Source organism: Schistocerca gregaria, chromosome 1 (genome assembly GCF_023897955.1).
Source record: "Schistocerca gregaria isolate iqSchGreg1 chromosome 1, iqSchGreg1.2, whole genome shotgun sequence".
NCBI classification, from domain to species: Eukaryota; Metazoa; Arthropoda; class Insecta; order Orthoptera; family Acrididae; genus Schistocerca; species Schistocerca gregaria.
Window position 1 is genome coordinate 696,870,882 of NC_064920.1, and position 20,052 is coordinate 696,890,933.

The 20,052-nt window shown below is 43.5% G+C and overlaps 2 protein-coding genes across 2 annotated transcripts in view; both read left to right on the top strand.

Annotated features, from left to right (window-relative positions):
• Positions 1 to 13,834, top strand: part of LOC126365127 (peripheral plasma membrane protein CASK-like) — a 1,978,716-nt gene extending 1,964,882 nt beyond the window's left edge. The window contains exon 11 of the mRNA XM_050008121.1: positions 13,786 to 13,834. Within this exon, the coding sequence (XP_049864078.1) occupies positions 13,786 to 13,794 (9 nt within the window). The 3' untranslated portion in view covers positions 13,795 to 13,834. The remainder of the gene's footprint in view (positions 1 to 13,785) is intronic.
• Positions 13,786 to 20,052, top strand: part of LOC126364990 (peripheral plasma membrane protein CASK) — a 1,315,013-nt gene continuing 1,308,746 nt past the window's right edge. The window contains exon 1 of the mRNA XM_050008113.1: positions 13,786 to 13,834. Coding sequence (XP_049864070.1) covers positions 13,817 to 13,834 — 18 coding nt within the window. The 5' untranslated portion in view covers positions 13,786 to 13,816. The remainder of the gene's footprint in view (positions 13,835 to 20,052) is intronic.

Genomic DNA, 20,052 nt, shown 5'->3' on the forward strand with positions numbered 1-20,052 from the left:
TTTGATAAAGAAAAAAATAATAATTTCTCTTAAAAGTTCAATAATTTTGAGAAAAATTGAACTGGATATTACATGGGATACCGATTACCATACAAATATAACTGATTCGCAAGAGTACTCGCTGAGACACACAAATCTGAATTGTCGAAGGGAAAGTCACCAGGATTGATTTCAGAAATAGTATGAATGGAATCATTAGGGATGAAATCTATGAAATGCAATGACACGAAATAATGTCAGCATTGATCTATCCCCTGCAATGTAATGAATATTTCGTGGCATCCCCATTGATCCTTTTATTGCGTTTCAGTGCATGTAATTTATTTGATAACAGTTCGTATGTTCGTCTAAGTTGCGTGTCCTGTTAACTTTTTGTGCATTGGAATATATAGAGATATGAATAAAAAATCGGCTTTGAACAGACTAGTAGCATATTTTTTTCTGTTTAGATTTCTCTATTTTCAAATATACCGGTAAGTAATGGAATTAGGCTCACGAACCGAGTAGCTTGTGGAATTAACTTCCTCCTTGATGTCGGCAACGAGTCAATGCGGCCGGCCGGGGTGGCCGAGCGGTTCTAGGCGCTCAGTCCGTAACGGCGCGACTACTACGGTCGCAGGTTCGAATCGTTACTCGGGCATGAATGTGTGTCTTGTCCTTACGTTAATTAGGTTTAAGTAACTTCCTGGAAGATTAAAACTTCGTGCCGGGCCGAGACTCGAACTCGGGACCTTTGGCAGAAGTAAAGCTGTGAGGACGGGGCGTGAGTCGTGCTTGGGTAGCTCAATTGGTAGAGCACTTGCCACGATAGGCAAAGGTCCCGAGTTCGAGTCTCGGCCCGGCACACAGTTTTAATCTGCCAGGAAGTTTCATATCAGCACACACTCCGCTGCAGAGTGAAAATCTCATTCTAGGTTTAAGTAGTTCTCAGTTCTAGGGGACTGATGACCACAGATGTTAAGTCCCATAGTGCTCAGAGCCATTTGAACCACTTTTCGAGTCAATGCGGATTTGATCTCCATAGGACACTGAAAACTGAGGAGCAGCCATTCTGATCCATGACGGCACAACAAAAGCCGTGAACTGGTGAGTCGGAAATGGTAATGAGACCCGCACGTGTCCGTCGGTGCGGTCTCATATGTGCTGAATAGGACTTGAGTTCAGGTGACCTGGAGCACCACTCAAGCAATCTCATGTACATAGAGTGTTGCGAAAACCTTCGATAGGTCAGGAGCGATAGAGTAATGCATTATCTTACTAAAGGCACAGGTTAATTTTCAGATGATTTTAGGCACACAAACGGATGCACGTGATCGGAAAGTAGGTTCCGGCATCGTTTGCCGTTCAAAATCAGTATCACTCTTATCAGGGGCACCATATAATACTACATAAATATGGTGAATTCTTCTCGGGTTATCAGCCGAGCGGTGGCGTCGTCTTGTCGCACCGTTTCATTGAGTTTCGTACCCATCATCTTCGCCAGTTACGAAAATGGTTAGTGGCAGTAACAACTGTCTTACAAAATCTTACACAGAATGAACTGAGGGTAATTGAGGAGAGACGTAAAAGGAAACTGGCTTCGCTTGTAACGTATAGTCAACATCCAAGTCGTTGGAGCCAGAGGACGTGCTGAGATTTGTAAGGACTGGAAAAGGAGCCAACTGTGGCGTGTTAAGAAATCATCGCGGACGTTTACCAGGTGGAATTAAACGAAAGTCGCCCTACGAGTATTTGAACACGATCCCACTGTCTTTATAACTGTGCTACCTTGTTAGGAGCAAATTCAGGAAGGAAGAAATTAGCTGCTGAACCCACCATGTAGGAAAAACACGCTCTAATGTGCTTGGGGTTTCTGACCACTGCAAACAAAAGAGCCTCGTTCCAGAGAACAAGCGAACATGAAGTGCTCTCCCACCGCAAAGCGAGACGCTTCTGCTCGTCACGGTCATACCCCGCCTGTTATAATTCCGCAGTTCTAATTAAGACGCGGCCCGCGGAATGTGAATAACTCGCTGGCGCCGAGGCAGCTGCTGGAGTAACTGAGGCAAGAATAACTCCGGCTCCTTTATCTGCTGCTGAATTAAGGAGCAAGTTTTGTGGCAAGTCGCGCCGCGGAGGCTGCGGCGGCGGCGGCGGCGGCGGCGGCGGCGGCGTGTCGCCGCGGCGTCTGCTCGCGGCCGCCTCCCTCATTTCCCTCTTGATGCAGTGCCGGCTGGGCCGCGACTTTGCCCATTAGGGACACGCCGCTGTACAAATAACGAGGGGCAGCGCTAACGCACCCGACTGGTCGCCGGAGAGGTACCCGCTGTGTCCGCTTCCGTAATGCCTTGGCGCATGCTCTCACTCTCCGTGATAATATTAAGTGTGCGAATTATGTGAAGAATTACGTTGCTCGATATCACTCCTACATCGCCCAGTCCATATAATCCCTAACGTTAGTTGATGCACTAGCCCTTACATTGTACTTGACTACGTTTAATACTTGTTCCTGAAATGTCGTAACACTGAAAGCAGTTCATTGTGGTAGACGGTAGATCAATAGGGTGGAGAGTGAAACGTGGAGAATTACTTGAACGATATTTTTTTGAAATACATATTTTTTATTTACCATGGTCCAATAAGAGTATTACTCTCAGGCGTTTATTTTTCAGTTATGTCAGATATCTTCTAAATATTCTAGAATAACTGCAATAATTATTTGTAACGCAATTGTATATAGCCGATCGTATCCAGCTGATTGTAGCATCCAGACAACACTTGGTGCCCAGCTGGGGTCCATACTTGTACTTTATACTTACATGGATATGGTGTCTGTTCTTTCGGACTATCCATGTAAGTATATAGTTCTGGCAATACCGGCCATGACCATCCTCTTCTGTGTGGATGCATACATATTACCCGAACTCTTACGGGACTTGGTAAGAATGTCTTCACTAGTAATGAGTGTGTTGGGGTGGGACACTACGAATGTAGTGTGTGGACATACAAGGCGTGCGCAAGATAGTCCCTGCAGTCGCACTATCTTCTAATCCCTCGGTGGCTCAGATGGATATATAAAAAAACTGAGTATATGAAACAATGAACAACCTGAACGAGTGTCTTCGGACGTCCACCACGAACAAATTAATCGACCAATATAGAGCAAAATGATATAAAAAAGATGGATAGAGCGTCTGCCATGTAAGCAGGAGATCCCGTGTTAGAGCCCCGATGGGGGCACACATTTTCACCTCTCCCCGTTGATATATCATTACCCGTCAACAGCTGAAGGTATTAATATATAATTCTAATAAGTGTACGTAGTTAACCAACAGTCTTAGTTTCTACTTAATATTTTTATGAGGGTTATACCTGTCATCATCATTAGCCAGTTATCATCAGCAGCAGCTGACTGAAGGCTTCCTCCAGACATCCGCATACATTACTATTATCAGTTTCACGCATCTGTGTTTAATGTTGTATACCTACCATCCATGGTGTCGTCAGTTTGGTGTTTTCTTATTTCTTGGGATGCAGCCAAGAACTATCTTGATCTATGTACTATCAATTCGTCTGGCTGCATGTCCTGCCTATTTCCATTTCGTTTTCTCAGCAGTCATTATCACGATTCTGATGTGTTCCGTCATCCACGTGTTCGTTTTCCTGTCTCTCATGCAGTATGTCGAAACTGGCAATACTGATAGATTTTGCAAACTTTGCGTTTCAGACGCCTCAGAAGCTTAGTTCCGAAAGCAAGATTTATTCCTCTATTTATATTTTCTGCAGGTCGTCCAGCAGTTTTATTTTTCCAACTGCCATAAATACAAAATACCATCAGCTAGTTGTGTTGTAATTTTGTTTTCAGTGAGCTGACTCAGTATAATTATTTTTTAGGCTTGCTTTCCATCTTGCTCTCGTAAAGTCATGCATTCGATTTGAAGTTTGTCTGCGCGAATACGCAATTCAGCGACTTTAACAGTTTTGTGCGTAATATTTTTGCTTCATCTTTGCCACTTCTCTGAGACATTTTAACAAGGGTCCCAATGTTTAGACTGCAGGCCAAAATGTCAAACCCCACGCCTTAAGTAGCATCTGTATATTCACAAGATACAAAGATTAGTTTAGTTTAAGGAACAAGTTTCTCGAAGTTTTCTTAGCACAGATCTTGCCCAGCGTTATACGGTGTACTGAAAGCTAACTAATTTATATTTTTATTCGGATTTACGATACCTGAGTTTTACTTTTTGCCTGCTGTTTCAACAGAATTTTATCACTTCCAGTTTATTCTTTCTAAAATAACAGAGTTGTAAATGGAATTTTATAGGCTAATTTCTTACTCTCCCAGAATACACTGAACACACTAAAGTTGTTTCTCGTATTAGAAAGTAAGATATGCTGTGCTTTGTGCAAGGGCCATTCAATAAATAATGTGACGCAGTTTTTTCTCAGAAAATATTATTTCTTAAGTTGGAATTTGGTGACAGTATCAGTCAACATTTCTCTTACATGTGCTATTTTTCTACATAGGCTCCCCCACGTTCTGTGGCCTTACCCTTCTTTATATAAGAGCGTGAATTCCCTGTTGGTAAAAGCTTTAGTCCTGTGCTTGTAGGTCATTAATTTATTTATTTATCGTATGGTAGTACATATGCACAGAATACAAAACTACTACACGTTGACATTTAAGCACAGCTCTCCAGCATAAAATAACACAAATAACAACAGCTATTGATGGATATCAAAGTCTTTTATGTACTTCATAACATTACTCGTCGATGTGAGGAAATCTTGGAAAGGGCCCTTGTAGGCACGTGCGGAACATGTCAATACACATGGGCAACTGTTTATTGTTCTGCACCACAGTGACAGGATGGTGATGAAGATTTGTCCCACTTGTAGAAAGTGTCTGTACATCGTTCATGGCCCGTTCGGATGCGGTTGAAGATTGTTCAAATTGCCCGAGGCTGGTCGAATCCAACGGGTTTCTTCTGGGCGCAAGGCAGCTTCAAGAGTTGTGGGGAACACTTCTGGTGCAAGCAGTGTTTCCATATCGATGGTATTGAATTCAGTGTCCATGAGAATACTACTGGCCATGATGAGAGTGAGATGTCTTGCTCTTAGTCTTTTTCGCTCCGCTGGGAATAGGTCGTCCAGAGAAGGGCGGTGTTATTAGCAATCTCCTGGTATTCACGCAATAGCGGCTCTTCCGTCTGCTATCAAGAGGTGGAACGTGGCTCAAGATAGGTAGCCAGTATGTGGGAGTAGATCGTATTGACCCACTAACAATGCGCATGGCTTCGTTGAGTTGTACGTCTATCTTTTTTACTTGTCGACTATTAAGCCAGACAGGCGCACCGTACTTTGCTGCTGAGTGTACCAAGCCGAGTGTTGATACCCAGAGTGTGTCCGCTGACGATCCCCAATGAGAGCCGCAGCGTTTATGGAGAATGTGGTTTCTGATTTTGAGCTTAGCGGATGTTCGTGTCCAGTGCTCCTGAAAAGAAAGTGTCCTGTCTAACGCGATCCCAAGGCATTTTGAATGAATATTATGATGAATTTTGTCTCCTTCAAAATAGACATCGATGCCTCTGTGTGCCATTCCGTTGGACAGCTGAAAACATGAAACTTCTGTTTTGTTTTATGTTGGTTGAAACCTCCATTTGCGGAAATATGGTTCAAATGGCTCTGAGCATTATGGGACTTAGAACTACTTAAACCTAACTAATATAAGGACATCACACACATCCATGCCCGAGGCAGGATTCGAACCGGCGACCGTAGCGGTCGTGCGATGCCAGACTGTAGCGCCTAGAACCGCTCGGTCACCTAGGCCGGCTTGCGGAAATAGTGGATTAAGATATCTAGAGCAGAAGTTAGGACGGATCCCTGTGGTAAGCCATTATTCATTACTTCTGGGTAGTTTGTGTCTTTTTCTGTAGTTACAATAAATGTCCTCCCAGTTATGTTGTCAATTAGTTTTGTTGTCCGTTTGCATGGGACAGGTTGCAATAATTTACAAAGCACTCCATGCCGCCAAACTGTGCCATATGCTGCACTTAGATCGACGAAAGCAACTACTGTTTCCTGCCTAATCTGGTATCATGCTCCAATAAACGTTGTTGAAGATAAGACTTCATCAGCGCAGCTCCGTCCTGGGCGGAATCCAGCTTGCTCAAGAGGAAGGTTCTGAAATATTACTGGACTAATCGGATTGTATAGAATTATTCCAAGGAACTTGTGCTCAGTAGCACGACTGGGTGGTAGTTCTTAGACTGGTAGGTCATGTTTTCACTATATGGATTACGCCCTCATCGACTTAAGAGCGTATCTCACGTAGAGAATCTTTGAGTCATCATTTTATAACTTTTTTATGCATCCCGCTGCAAATTCATCTCTTGCGCACAACCCTTTCATTTCAGAGCAGCACTTGCAACTAAAGTCCCCAATTATCTGTTGGATGTCTCCCAGTCTCTGTCTTCCTCTACTATTTTTACTCTCTACAGCTCTCTCTAATACCATGGAAGTTACTCTCTGAGGTCTTAACGTATGTTTTATCATCCCGTCTCTTCTTCTTGTCAATGTTTTCCGTTTATTAATTTCCTCACCGACTATGCGGAGAACTTCCACATTACTCACCTTAACAATCAACCTAATTTTCAACATCCTTCTGTACCATCACATCTCAAATGCTTATTTTCTGCTCTGTTCCCGTTTCCATGTCTCAGTACCATACGACACTGTGCTTCAGACGTACATTCTCTGAAATTTCTTCCTCAAATTAAGACATACGTTTGATACTAGTAGACTTCTCTTGGTCAGGAATGCCCTTTTTGTCAGTTCTATTCTTCTTTTTATATCCTCCTTGCTCCGTCCGCCACGGATTATTTTGTTGCGTGGGTAGCAGAACTCCTTTACTTCATCTGCTTCGGGGTCACCAATTATGATGTTAAGTTTCTCGCTGTTCTCCTTTCTGCTACTTCTCATTACTTTCGTCTGTCTTCCAGTTACACTCAGTCCGTATTGTATATTCATTGGACTGTTCATTCCATTAATAGATCCTGGAATGTAATTCTTCTCCACTCAACGAATCTTAATGTGTCATCAACGAATCTCAACACTGTTAATCGTAAGTGGACCAAATAAGTCGAAGTCCGAGGGGCGTCAAGTCTGTGTTATAGGGTGGATGCTCCAATTACGTTCGACCCAGTTTGGTAATGTGTTCCCGTGTTACGAGACTTGTGTCTGAGCTTGCATTGCCATGTTGGAGATAGATTTCTTTTGGATTCTTGTCAGACCGAACACGTCGGAAACGGTTTGTTCCGAGACTTCCAGTAAGCCTCTGAATGAATGGTTGACTGTCTTGGTAACACATCGATTATGATGTCACGTGCAACGGGAGATGCCTTGAATATCTTCTTTTTTGGTGATTGTGAGTGGTGCCTTTTTGTTTGTTGCTCGAAGTGATGCAACCCAGATTTCTTCGCCTGAAACGATCTGTGACAGTATGGTTTCTGCAGTAGCCTCAGACTGCTGCAACATCCGTATTAATTGGCTTTTCTTTGAGTCTTGTGGTCTGTTGTGAGCATTCGTGGAACCCATATTAAGCTCGCCTTTTAATACCCAAGAATCTGTCACTGCACTCGCACTCCCAATGCTCTCCGGTACCAGTGCAGTGGTTGTCGAGTTGTGATGGGCTGGTCCTCGCGAATACTGGCATCCGCACGATTCAGCATGTCGCGAGCAGTTGCTGTTCCAGGACGTCCTGAACGGGTCTCATTTGGAGCTCAGTTTCTGCACTTTCTTACGTTTTTAATCTCTTTCCTCATCGCCCAGCAACACTCCTGTCAATTCCGTCGTTGCCGTACACTGCGGAGAGCATTTGTGAATAGTCACCACAGTTTCTTTTTCCACAAACAAGAACTGAATTACAGTATGTTCTTTGTGAAGACGCCATTCGATGCTTCACTAAAGCTCGCCCACCTGTTGGATTCATTCGAAATGTTGCATACAAGCAAAAGAAACATGAAGTTTGAATCACCTAAAACAGGAAAGGAAAATATTTTGGCATGCTAGCCATGCGCTGACACGATTTCCACAGCATGGGGAAGGGAAGAGGGCGAAATTGCCAACGCGCCGCATTTAAATGGCAATGCAGCCGTCCTGCATACGACTCGGTTTTATACTTCACATTTGTTAACAACAGAAATAAAAAATGATTTGAAGTATTTAATTATTTTTGGTCCACTGAAGATTTTTATGTGGAACACATTGTCGCCTTATGGACAGACATAGACATAGACACAGACACAGACAATGTCACAGGTTTTCGCACTCAGGTTGACACACAATCCTGATACAGTTAGTTTCATAACCGAAAAAAGATCTATGAGAAACATATGTTGATCGAAATATTGTCGCACCTTTGTAGGCTCATGATGGAGACATGGGAACTCTACCTGAGGAAAGCAATGTAAAGATCCTGGACAGTTTCGACGTAAAAGGATTTGTCATAAAAACAGGAATTACCTCGCAGGTGAATCTGTTACATCTGCGCACGCACAGTGGGTCTTTCAGCTGAAATGGGAAACGGTCTCGAGAACAGCTCGAACACAGATGGAAGAGTTACACTGTCCTCAAAACGTTTAGAAAACTGTCCTTATAGTTCTTTCAGGGGCACTTCAATACTCCCATTCACTTTCACGCCATTGAGGTTAGGGAAACAGGCAGTTTTTTTTATCACGCGATTTTCACTTTAAATGTATCCCCATCAAATCAGAAATGAATTGTTCCTCACCTTCCAATGTCTTACGGTGATCAGTGTGCAGTTAAGTCCAGTTAAAATGACAAGTCTGTAATCCGTTCAGGATGTTCAAATATTCCTCACGTGCTTGTGCCTGCATATATAGCACAAAGTACCTCTTGATGTACAGAACAAAGAAACCTGTATGTCGATCATAATTTTTTCCCCTTTCATTCCCAACTACATGATTAAATTCTTTCTGCATGGCGTAGTATTGCCATTCTGTAGCAAATTTGCGGTAGCCGTCGATTACGCGACTATATGACACATATTAAGAATTCTCACTTCTCTCTTTTGTCATAACCTTTATTTTTAAAGGCTTATGATGACAGATCGCTAAGTGCATCTTGTTGTGCCATAAACCACTGGACCTACAAAGTTCATTTATACCAGGAAGAGAAAGCGAAGGATAAACAATGCTCACAGGTCGATTCTGCCGCGTTTGAACAGTGTTGTGACGAACAAAAAATGCCCCACACCGCCAACATCGGGATCGCGTGAAATTTGTGACACGCTCCTGATCTTAAAAAAATAAAAATGAAAAATAAATAAAAATGTAGGCTTCATCGCTTATGTTTATACTGAGGAGTAGCTCCATCCGTGTCCTCAGCACGAGTTGATTTAGGAAAGCAGCGCTTTCCTAACAAAACTGCTTGTCTGGCAACAAAATTGTTACCGGACGGGCGGTTTTATGTACTGTTGTTTTCTACCAAGTCATGTAAGTACAATACACATAGTCACAAGCCACTGTAACGTCCGTGAGGAACACCTGTCTTACTCCATTTCGACAATGTTCCCGCACTGATAGCGATAAACAGGAAATGACGCTCCGATAATCGTATCTGTCCATGAGTGATGTGATGCATTCGGAAGTTTTTGTTTGTGCGGTGACGCCGGCCGCCACGCGGCGTGCAGCCTTTGTGCCGGATGCCCGCGTTATCTCCCCCTCCCCCTCCTAGCCCTCTCCCCACGCACCCACACCTCCCCCCGTCAGACGGCGTGCTGACGCCGCCCTTCCGCGGTATTACCGCTCTCTAGCGTCTCGCAGATAACGGGCCTTTGTTGACTGAGATTTGTCTAGAAAACGGCTGAGGGCGATGCAGGAGACGGAGAGGACAACGAGAGAGAACGGCGTGGAGGAAGAGGAGAAGGAGGAGAAACAGGAAGACAAAAGCAGAATCTGCGTTCCGGCGTCCTGGGAAGACATACGTTCACTGGTCGCCCACTTTTATAAATCAGCTGTTTAGCATAATCCGACGCACGCCACTGCGTTACAGCTTCCTGGCTTGGTTCCAGCTCGTTCTGGCGATGTACGATGAACTTTTCTCGTCCACTGGAACGGGGTAGTTGTTATTCAGAAGACACCACGGCTATAACAAATCTCAGTAGTATTTGAGCATATTTGGTTGATCTGTGTCTCGGATACAGCTCATCAATTCTTCTAAATTTCAGTGTTGTGTAGTAATTGATTCGATATGACAATTTATTATTACAGTCACAGGTTACTTTCTTGTCGTGAGGGTACATTTCGTAACTAGTCGTTATAACATGTTCTCTCTTTCAAGGAAGCCACTATCGACGTACGCCACCGCCGCACATACATGTTCCTGCTATTCAGAACATTCTTCTACGCAGACTTTACCGATGTTTAAAGTTAAATAGCAACAACCTGTGATACATTTAGTTCCAATCTGAGGGCTTGTTGTATGCGGGCGTATCATCCACTATTTAGGAAAAAATTACTTACAAACACTATTGATCATACAATATCTGGTAGTCCATTGATAAATAAAATTCATCTGCCTTTTTTCTGTACTTTAAAAATCTCTTTCCGTAATTTGGTATCATTTTCCATGAATTATCTTTCGTAATCGAATTAAAATAGTATAATTTTGCGATGAAAATGACTTTTTATCTTCGTAATAGTCGGGTCAGCAGTGTATTTTCTCTCCGCCCTTAGTACTGCACCCTCAACAAATAATTCCTTTTTTCCTTTACGTCACTATATGATTCTAGCAGCTTCTCCCTCGCTATTTCTAAGGTTCATTTACAACACTTCTTGACACTGTTATGTACCGCGATTATGAAGCTCTTTTAGAAAAAAAAAATTCGAGCTCTACTTGGCGATTTTGAATGTCTTGAACTTACTTATTGTCTGTGAACTAGTAGTGTAAAAAGAATGCACATTACCGGTTACATAAAAAGCATCATTGTATATCTTTATTATTCTATACTAGATTAATTACAGAATCTTATGACAGTTCAAAATCGGCACTTAGGAAGTGTCATATTTGAGGCCTCTCTTTCAGTGAGCCACTTGGCGGTTAACATTTTCCGTCTCAGTAGCTCGACAGGACACCGTGGTGTAAGTTTGCAGAGGAAGTGGTTCATGTAGAAACTCTGCCTTACAGTACTCACTTACGTGCGATTGTTTGTAAGGACAGAATAGGTTTTTTAAGAAAGCGAAATTTGCAAAAGCGAAATAAAATACATCGCTTCGCCGTACCATTCATTTCCGTATCCAGCAGCGTCAGAACATTATATCTGTCATCCACGCTGTATAGTTGGCACCAGACGCAACACAAAAGGCGACAGTGAAACTGTTAAAGTTGGCTACATCTACATAATTACTCTGCAGTTCACAGTTAAGTACCTGACAAAGGGTTCATTGACCCATGTCAAGCTATTTCTCTACAGTTCCGCTCTCGAATAACGCACGGGAAATTTTAACACTTACGTCTTGTCGTGAGAGTTAATGATTCCTCTGAGGAGGAAATTGGTGATTAAAATTTCTCGAGGAGATCTTGTTTTTATAATTGACACTCTAATTCGCGTGTCATATCTGTGTCTCCCCTATTTTGCGATAATAAAAAACGAGCGGCCCTTTCTTTGAACTTTTTTGATGTTCTTCGTCAGTCATGTTGATGCGTATCCCACACAGCACAGCAATATTGCAGAAGACGGCCAACAAGCGTAGTGTAATCAGACCCTTTAGTAGACCTGTTGCATTTCCTAAATCGCAGTCTTTAAGACATAAGTTTATGTTTCAAAATTTCGATGATCCATGCCCTTCGGTAGAAAAAGAAAGAAGGAAGGAAGGAAGGAAGATTAAGGTTTAGCGTCCGTCGAAATCGAGGTATTTATAGAGACAGAGCGCAGGCTTGGATAGTGTTGAGGATGGGGAAGGAAATCGACCACGCCCTTCGAAAGGAACCATTCCGGCGGTTGCCTGGAGCGATTGAGGGAAACCACGGAAAACGAAACAGTAAGTTCGAAGCGAATGCGAGCCCACCGTGCTGACCATTGCGCCATCTCGCTCTGTCTTTCAGTTACTGCCGTTGCATTTTTGATAACTTCTTAAGGAATAAGCACATCTTAGTGCTTGTCTTTCTTACCACGCTAGTCAATTGTTTCCGAAAAGTATGTAAGTATGGCAACAAAATACACTGTAGCTTCCATAACTGCCTTTTACTGTTTTATTCTTACATTTAGTATATTTTAGTTCGTGGTAAACGCTACTGGGCTGATCGCCCAGCATAAAATGGAAAAAATATACAACTGCTGTATAGCAATTAACATTTCATTTTCAAGGACTCCTGTACAGTTCGAATCACACTGTCCAACGCTATTAATGTATCCTCCTGTCAAATGCCCAAATAACCACCATTTGCAGCCCTTACCGCTAAGAAACATGCATGGAGAGAGTCAGTGAGATTCTGGAAGGCACCGAGTGGGATGTGGAGTCTTGCCGATTCCAGTGCGGTAGGGAGGTGCGCTAGGTTCTCGGTTTAGTATTCGTGGCACCAACAACCCGACCGAGGTGGTCTCACAGATTCTCGATGGGTCTTAAATCCGGGGGTTTAATGGCCAGGGGAGTAAATTAAACTCATCCTGAAGCTCTCCGAAGTCGGAACGACGCACGCACACTGCGACCTGTGTGACGCGAGCATTGTCGCGCTGACAGATGCCATCGTGCCATAGTAGTCTTTTTCTGTGACTAATATGCCAAAAATTACGCTACACAGAATATCCGAAGTGTGCCGTGAGAGAGAGAGAGAGAGAGAGAGAGAGAGAGAGAGAGAGAGAGATCTACTGGAGGTTTATTCCTGTCGCTCGAAGACAATCTATTACATCCACGGTCGTATGACCGTAGGGGTGGACATAGTCCCTAAGGATAAATGTATACTTGTGGCTCCAAGAATGACGAGATTACCCAGGGAATGCCTCGAAAACATTCTCCATACTATAACGCATGCATGCTGTTTGCTTTGAGTCATTTCACACCGTGCACGCCAACTCAGTGGACGTCTAGATGCGGTTGGCTTGCAAATCCGAATCTTTGTCCCTGATGAGCAGCAGTCAGTGTGGGTACACGAACCAGGCGCATTCTGCGGAGGCGTATACGCAGCAACGTTCGCCGAATGGTCGTTGAGGAGTCAGTTTTGTTAGCCCCTCGGTTCATCTAGGCGATCAGTTGTTCGGCAGTTTCACACCTATGGGTCCGTACACATCACTGCTGCCGTCGTTCACCTCTGTCATCTTTGGTCCGTAGTGCACCGCGGTTAACTCGGCGCCGGTTTTGGATAGTTCCATTTTGCCGTGCACGGGATGCTTTAACGACAGCGCACACGAACATTTTACAAGCTTAGACGTTTCGGAAATGCTGCCACCTATGTCCCAAAACCCAGTGAACGTGCCCCTTTGGGCGTCAAGTAAATTGTCGCATTACGACATCGACTGCACTGTTTGCCGCGACCCCTCCCCCCCTCTCGACGTGCCTTATGTACCCTCCACCCTCCTCTGCTAGTTCAGCCACCTGCCATATCTGTGTGGTGACTGCACGTTGACATCGAATATAGGCAGTGGTCACATTACTGTGACTGGACCGTGTGTGAAGTATTTATGGTTGTATTATGTAAACACTTGGCATTGCACTTCGGCGTCATAGAGAAAATTAAACCCCTGTAAAGTGACATGTGGTAATGTGATTTTCTCTTCTGTTGCAGGTAAGCTGACTGATTAACTAATGCATCGCAAATGCGGGAGCCGCATTTGGTATGTACAAGTATACTGCTGATTAATTATACTTAAGGTTTTAAGCTAGTAATAAAACATAGTTGTCTTCTTCTGTGTCTAATATGCCAATCACTGATTAAACAAAAATTACGCCAGTGACGTGTATTGTGAGACACTCCATAGTCTCTGCAAGTCCGTCAGTAGTAAAAGGCGTGAACTGCTAATGGAGGGAGTGAATCTGCTCCACGATAACGTTTGTCGACGTCTCCAAGGTCACTTAGAGTTCAAGTGGGATTAGCAGGAGTATCTGCCTTACAGTCCAGACAGATCGCCCTGCTACTCCCATACGTTTGGTTCGCTAAAAAAAGCATCTCAAATACAAATGCTCCTACTCGGACGACGAACTGCAGGACACAGCGGAGGGCTGGCTCTTGTCACAGCCACAGGAATTCTGGGAACAGGAAATCCTTCGGCTCTTGAAATAGAGAGCTGAAAGCGACGCGTCATGTACTTTTTTCGGGTAGTAATTCTTGCATAACTGCAGCTCGTCTCTGATGCAAAATTTTGATAGAAACCCACTAAACACTGTTTCACAAGTTGCAATGGAATTTCAACTAGTGTACGCCGGCGCGTTTATTCGCTAAGAAGTAACAGGTTTTCGCAATCGTGTAGAAGATACATTACTCGAATCAATGGTCGTCATACGTGAAGCATTACGGACGACTCTAACGACTTACATGACTGGCTCCAGTTCAGTAACCACACACTTGACGATTGTTTCTACAGCTACCATGCCTTCATTATTACAGTAACGTTTAATGCGCAAAAATTTTGTACCTTTACAAGTTTTTACACTGTCAACAATCTCGTGTAAAAGATGTATTGGGTTCATTCCCTCTGTCCGTGTAACTTACTTCCCCAACGGTGTTGCTGTTGTTGTAAGTTCCCCGTGTTACACAGGTACCCAACGAGCACAATAAAAGTGTTCAGTTTGAAACCTTCCCGTCTTCTCGACATTGTTCCCTTCTACAATAACCTATGAAACCTTCCCTTTGGGTTTCTATCTCTTGCTTAATTATAAGAAATGAAGTCTTCCCTTTGAAATTTTCTCAATCTTCGCATACAAATTTAAATGCTGCTTATTAAAAGTAATTTGCTGATTATTTCGATGAAACATAGAATGTGTCGTCGTCGTGGCCCTCAGTCGTTACCTGCAATAACCCAAAACTGTTCTTTACCTACTGCTACTGGATTGCCATCTGACTGCTACATCGAACTGCGACATTAATATACTTATATTCTGTTAGCTGCTGGTGGGCTGTCATAATAAGTGGCTGTATTTCTTACCAGAGCTGACATTATTCTTTAATTAATTTGACTGAAGTTACGTAATTCATAGTTAAACTTTTTCTTGACAACAATAAAATTTTGCGAAGTTTTACGTTGATGGTTTTTGAGATTGATTATAATCAGTAATGCAATAAGCTGGCAAAAATTAATTATATTCTGAATCAAATGATTTTACAAACGTTCAAATGGGACATAATTTTTACAATAAACTTACAACTAGCAATGCGCAAACATACCTTCACTAGTCTTGAGTTTCTCAAAAAATTAATTCAACAATATTAGTTCCTCTTATGATCATAGTTAGCTGATGTATCTGTACATCCGTTTATAATCTCTTGTAAATCATAGCTAGTGGCTGGCAGGCACACCACTCCTCTCAACCTCTCGCTTCAGACCTGCTACCGACTCGCTTCACATCTCGCTTACTACTGACTTTCTACGAACGCTTAAGTGCGGTATCTCCTGCCAACAATGCTTTCTAGTGCAGACAATCCCTGCTACCATTACAAAATGTATCAATGCGTGGTCTTTCTCGCTCTTTTCTTAAAATGTATCCATACGTTGTCTCTCTCCCCTTTTTAAAATTATATCAATGTGCGGTCTCTCTCTTGACGATAATACTTTGTGTGCCCTGCGGCTCTAGGCGCTACAGTCTGGAGCCGAGCGCCCGCTACTGTCGCAGGTTCGAATCCTGCCTCGGGCATGGATGTGCGTGATGTCCTTAGGTTAGTTAGGTTTAATTAGTTCTAAGTTCTAGGCGACTGATGACCTCAGAAGTCGCGTAGTGCTCAGAGCCATTTGAACCATTTTGAACAATACTTTGATGCAGACATTCCATGCTACCACAATTATTTCCAACACGACAAATATTAATTATTCCTACTTAATCCTATTAATAAAATATAAACATTTTTCATAAATTGTGGTTTGACAATAGACAATAGAAATATACAGGTCTTACAAGTTGTATGTTGATGTATTTGGCCACACGTTTCTGCACTCAAATAGGACTTTACTGATGTATCTACCAGCGACACATGTTCTCAACCAAAAGATGAAACATAAATTGCTGGAATTATTTGAGTATAAAACATTTCAGCGCTGGCCTCTGTGACGGAGGTCACAACACATGCACCATAGCACATTCACCCTTCCATCATAGACAGTTGGAATACAGTTGATTTGGAAGGGAAAAAAAAAACTTTCTGCATTACTGGTAAATAATGAACGGAAGTGTTTAACGTCCCGTCGGTGATGTCGTAGCTCTAGCTGGATTGGGTGAAGCTAATCAGCCACATACTTTTGAAAGGAACCAACTCGGCAATTTGCGTAAGCTATTTAAATAGATCACAGAAATCCCAAATCTGAACGACTGGAAGAAGATTTGAGACATAATCCTCCAGAATGCAAGTCCACGGCCTTACTGTTAAGGATTCTTGCTCGGTGCATTGTCGGAATTATCGGCATAGAGTGCATAGGTTACGGTATGCATTCCACCATCAGCAGATTATTCATTACCGTGAGGTAAATATTAACCTTCTCAATACGTATAGTACATATAATTTTATTGTAGTGAAATGTCAGTCGGATGAGGTGGTTGTCTTCGGCAGACCTCTTACGGCTGTGCAGAAAGGATTTCACCTTCTCAGTTTTGTTTTCCTTGATCATCGATTTTACTGTATGAAAAACACGACCCTTCGGAAGTACTCCTCACAATTAGTCTTACATTATCACAGTCACCATGCACAAATAGGGTGAAATCTGTGGCCTATCTCATGTACTTCTACAATTCGGGGTTGTGTCAAACACAGTTGGTTCGCCCAAATATTGAATATACGGATTTGCTAGAGGAAAATCGATCGAGTATACCATTGGTATTAATAAACGCGAAAAATAGATGTGTTTTGCTACTTGGGCAGCAAAATAACACGATGAGCGAAGTAGAGGGGATATTACATGCAAGCTTTCAATAGCATCATTAGTGTGTGGATAAACTGAGAATGTGGGTCTGACAGGAGGCATACTAGTGTAGCCCGTCAGCTGCGATGGCCAGTGTCTAGTAAACAGGGCATCCGAGTTCGAGTTTCGGACCGGCACAAATTTTCCATTTTCCCTGTTGATCTAAATCATCGCCCCCCTAGCAGTTAATGTCATTAGTTCCTTTGTGTCTTGAGCAAGAAAAGCGTTTTTGAAGTATAGAAATGTGTTGTCATCGCATACATAGCGGTCGAAATTAGTCTGCAGTGCGTGTAAGGGTGTTGCGTGGTAGGCTGTGCTGAGGAATAGTTGTTAAGGAAAAAAGAAATTGGATGTGTTGCGCCGTTTGCGAGTTCATTAGCGTTGAAGTCAGCCAATCAGGCTGTTACGCGCACAAATTCAAGCAGCTCGCCAGAGGCGCTGTCGCCGAACGTGCTCTTCGATTGGTATTTTGAAACTGAACAAGAGAGCGACACAAAAGTTGGGCCTGGAATGGGAGTAAGGACCGAACTCGAGCCGAACGCTGAACACTCTCGTGTGTTAATATCTACGTTAAGAGAGCAACTGACACTAATTGTATCTGTCGGGACTCTTGAATTTACTCGCCGTGTTCTGACTAGCTAACTTCAAACCTAATTAACTCTGAAACAGCGCAACGTATCTGTTTTTAAGAATTATTTTTGAGCACAACCTTCCGTGACACTCTCGTTCAAGCTTTTAAAACTGGTTCCGACCGTCCTGCACTGATTTAAGTGTTTGCAAGTCTTTTTGTGAAAGTACTTGTACAGACTGTAGCCTTGTATGGAAGTGAATTGGGGTCGATAAATAGAAGAAAAAAGCTTTTGAAATCTTATGGCACAGAAGGTTAAAGAGCTGAATAGATCAGTTAACTAATGAAGAGGTACTGCATCGAAATGGGGAAAAAAGAAAGTTACGGCGTAATTTGATAATCTGACAGGTCACATCGTGAGGCATCAGAGGACGACCATATAGATAACGGAGTGAGGTGTGAGAATAAAAATTGCCGAGAGAGACGAAGGGCTGCTTACGGTAAGTGGATGTAGATTTCAGTAGTTCTACAGAGAAGAGCAGGCTTGCAAGGGACTGACGACGACAACAACAACAGCTTCTTAATGTGGACTGGCATAACACGATGCGTAAGTGTATACGCGGCTAATGGTTGTGACCGGCTGGTGGGAACCTCTCCATTAAGACGCACGTGCAGTGCTGTAGACCGGCCTCTCGTTCCGTCGGCAGCAATCCGCGCGCCTGTCGAGGGCACTCGCTTCCTCGCTCCTCCCTCTGCCGTGCGGCGACAGACAAGGTGGCGGCTGGCGGAGTGCAGCAATTAGGAAGCCGCCGCGGCGCCACGCCGCGTTGGCAAACGTCATCACCTCCACCCCGCGGAACTGTGCCGCGGGCCCAAGTTTCCTGCCTCTCCAGATCCTCTTTGAGGCACTTCCCTCAGCGCAAACAGTCGCAACTCCGAACACTCCTAGCAGACTCCGCTGCGCAGCCAAAGGCTCACTGTGCCCCGGGATTGCCCTAACAAATCACAGTCCGCTACGAGCTCAACCATTCACGATTCTAGTCCTGTTTACGCTACAAGAAATATAGTATTCAGCAACAAAGTGTAACAGTCCAGGTCTTTTTTTAAAAAAATCTCAGAGTTCTTCCATTTAATTAACGGATCAAATGAAATAGTGAAACGTTGAACTTGAAAGGTTGTCTTCATTGTTACTGCACGCAGGTGCGCTGGAGAAAACATGCATTATTCGTGGAGTGGCCTAATAAAAACTACGAACACATCTCTCAGTAATACCTGCGAATATTTCCTATGTCGGTTATTGTTAAGAATGCAATTTACCACCCCACTTTATTGTTTTGTATTTGGTTTGTGAGATGGCCATGGTTTAAATAATTGCAGAGGCTTCCGCAGCCAGAGCAGCTGGCATAAAAGTTTTCTGAGTATCGTACCGCATCGTAATGCGAGAAACTACACTGGAGAAACCAACTTTTCGGCCACGTTTACAGTGGCCTTCTTCTGAGTCATAGCAAGAGATCAAAAGGATCGTACAACTTTCGTGGCCAGTGGCTACAGCCATTAATCTATCCGAATGGCCACGCCAGCAAACAAACGGAAACGAGACAGACAGTAATTGAAAAACTCCAGCCAGCAGAACGGTTAACATACGTGAAAATTGTCACCGACTGGATTGGTAAACCCCATCGCCGGATTGCCGGCCAACCTGTCCACGACAACCGCAACAAGATCCGCGATGTGCTGCGCTCCGCAAAGGACAAGATAGATGCTTTACACACAGCAGGTGTGTACCAGGTGGAATATCAGTGTGGAGAAGGTGACAAGTCATGGGATGGCGATATCCACCTATAGAGATTACAGTAACATCGTATTCACAAGGTATAAAAGGGCAATGCAGTGGCGGAGCTATGATTTGTTCTCATATGATTTATATGAAAAGCTTTCCGGCTGATTATGGGCGCTCGATGGGAATTAAGACGTTGTACGCGGAAAGCTAGTTGGAGCTAGACGCATGGGACATTCCATTTCGGAAGTCGTTAGGGAATTCATTATACCGAGATCAACAGTGTGAAGCGTGTGCCGAGGATACCAAATTTCAGACATTACCTCTCACCACGGGCAACGTAGTGGCCGACGGCCTACACTTAACGACCGAGAGATTCGGCGTTTGTGTAAGAGTTGTCAGTGTTAAGCAGACAAGCAGCACTGCGTGAAATAACCTGAGAAATCAACGTAGGACTAAGACGAACGTATCCGTTAGGACAATGCGGTGGAATTTGGCGTTAATGGGCTATGTTAGGAGACAATGGACGCGAGTGCTTTCGCTAACAGCAGAAAATTGCCTGCAGCGCCTCTCCTGGGCTCGTGACCATGTCGGTTGGACCCT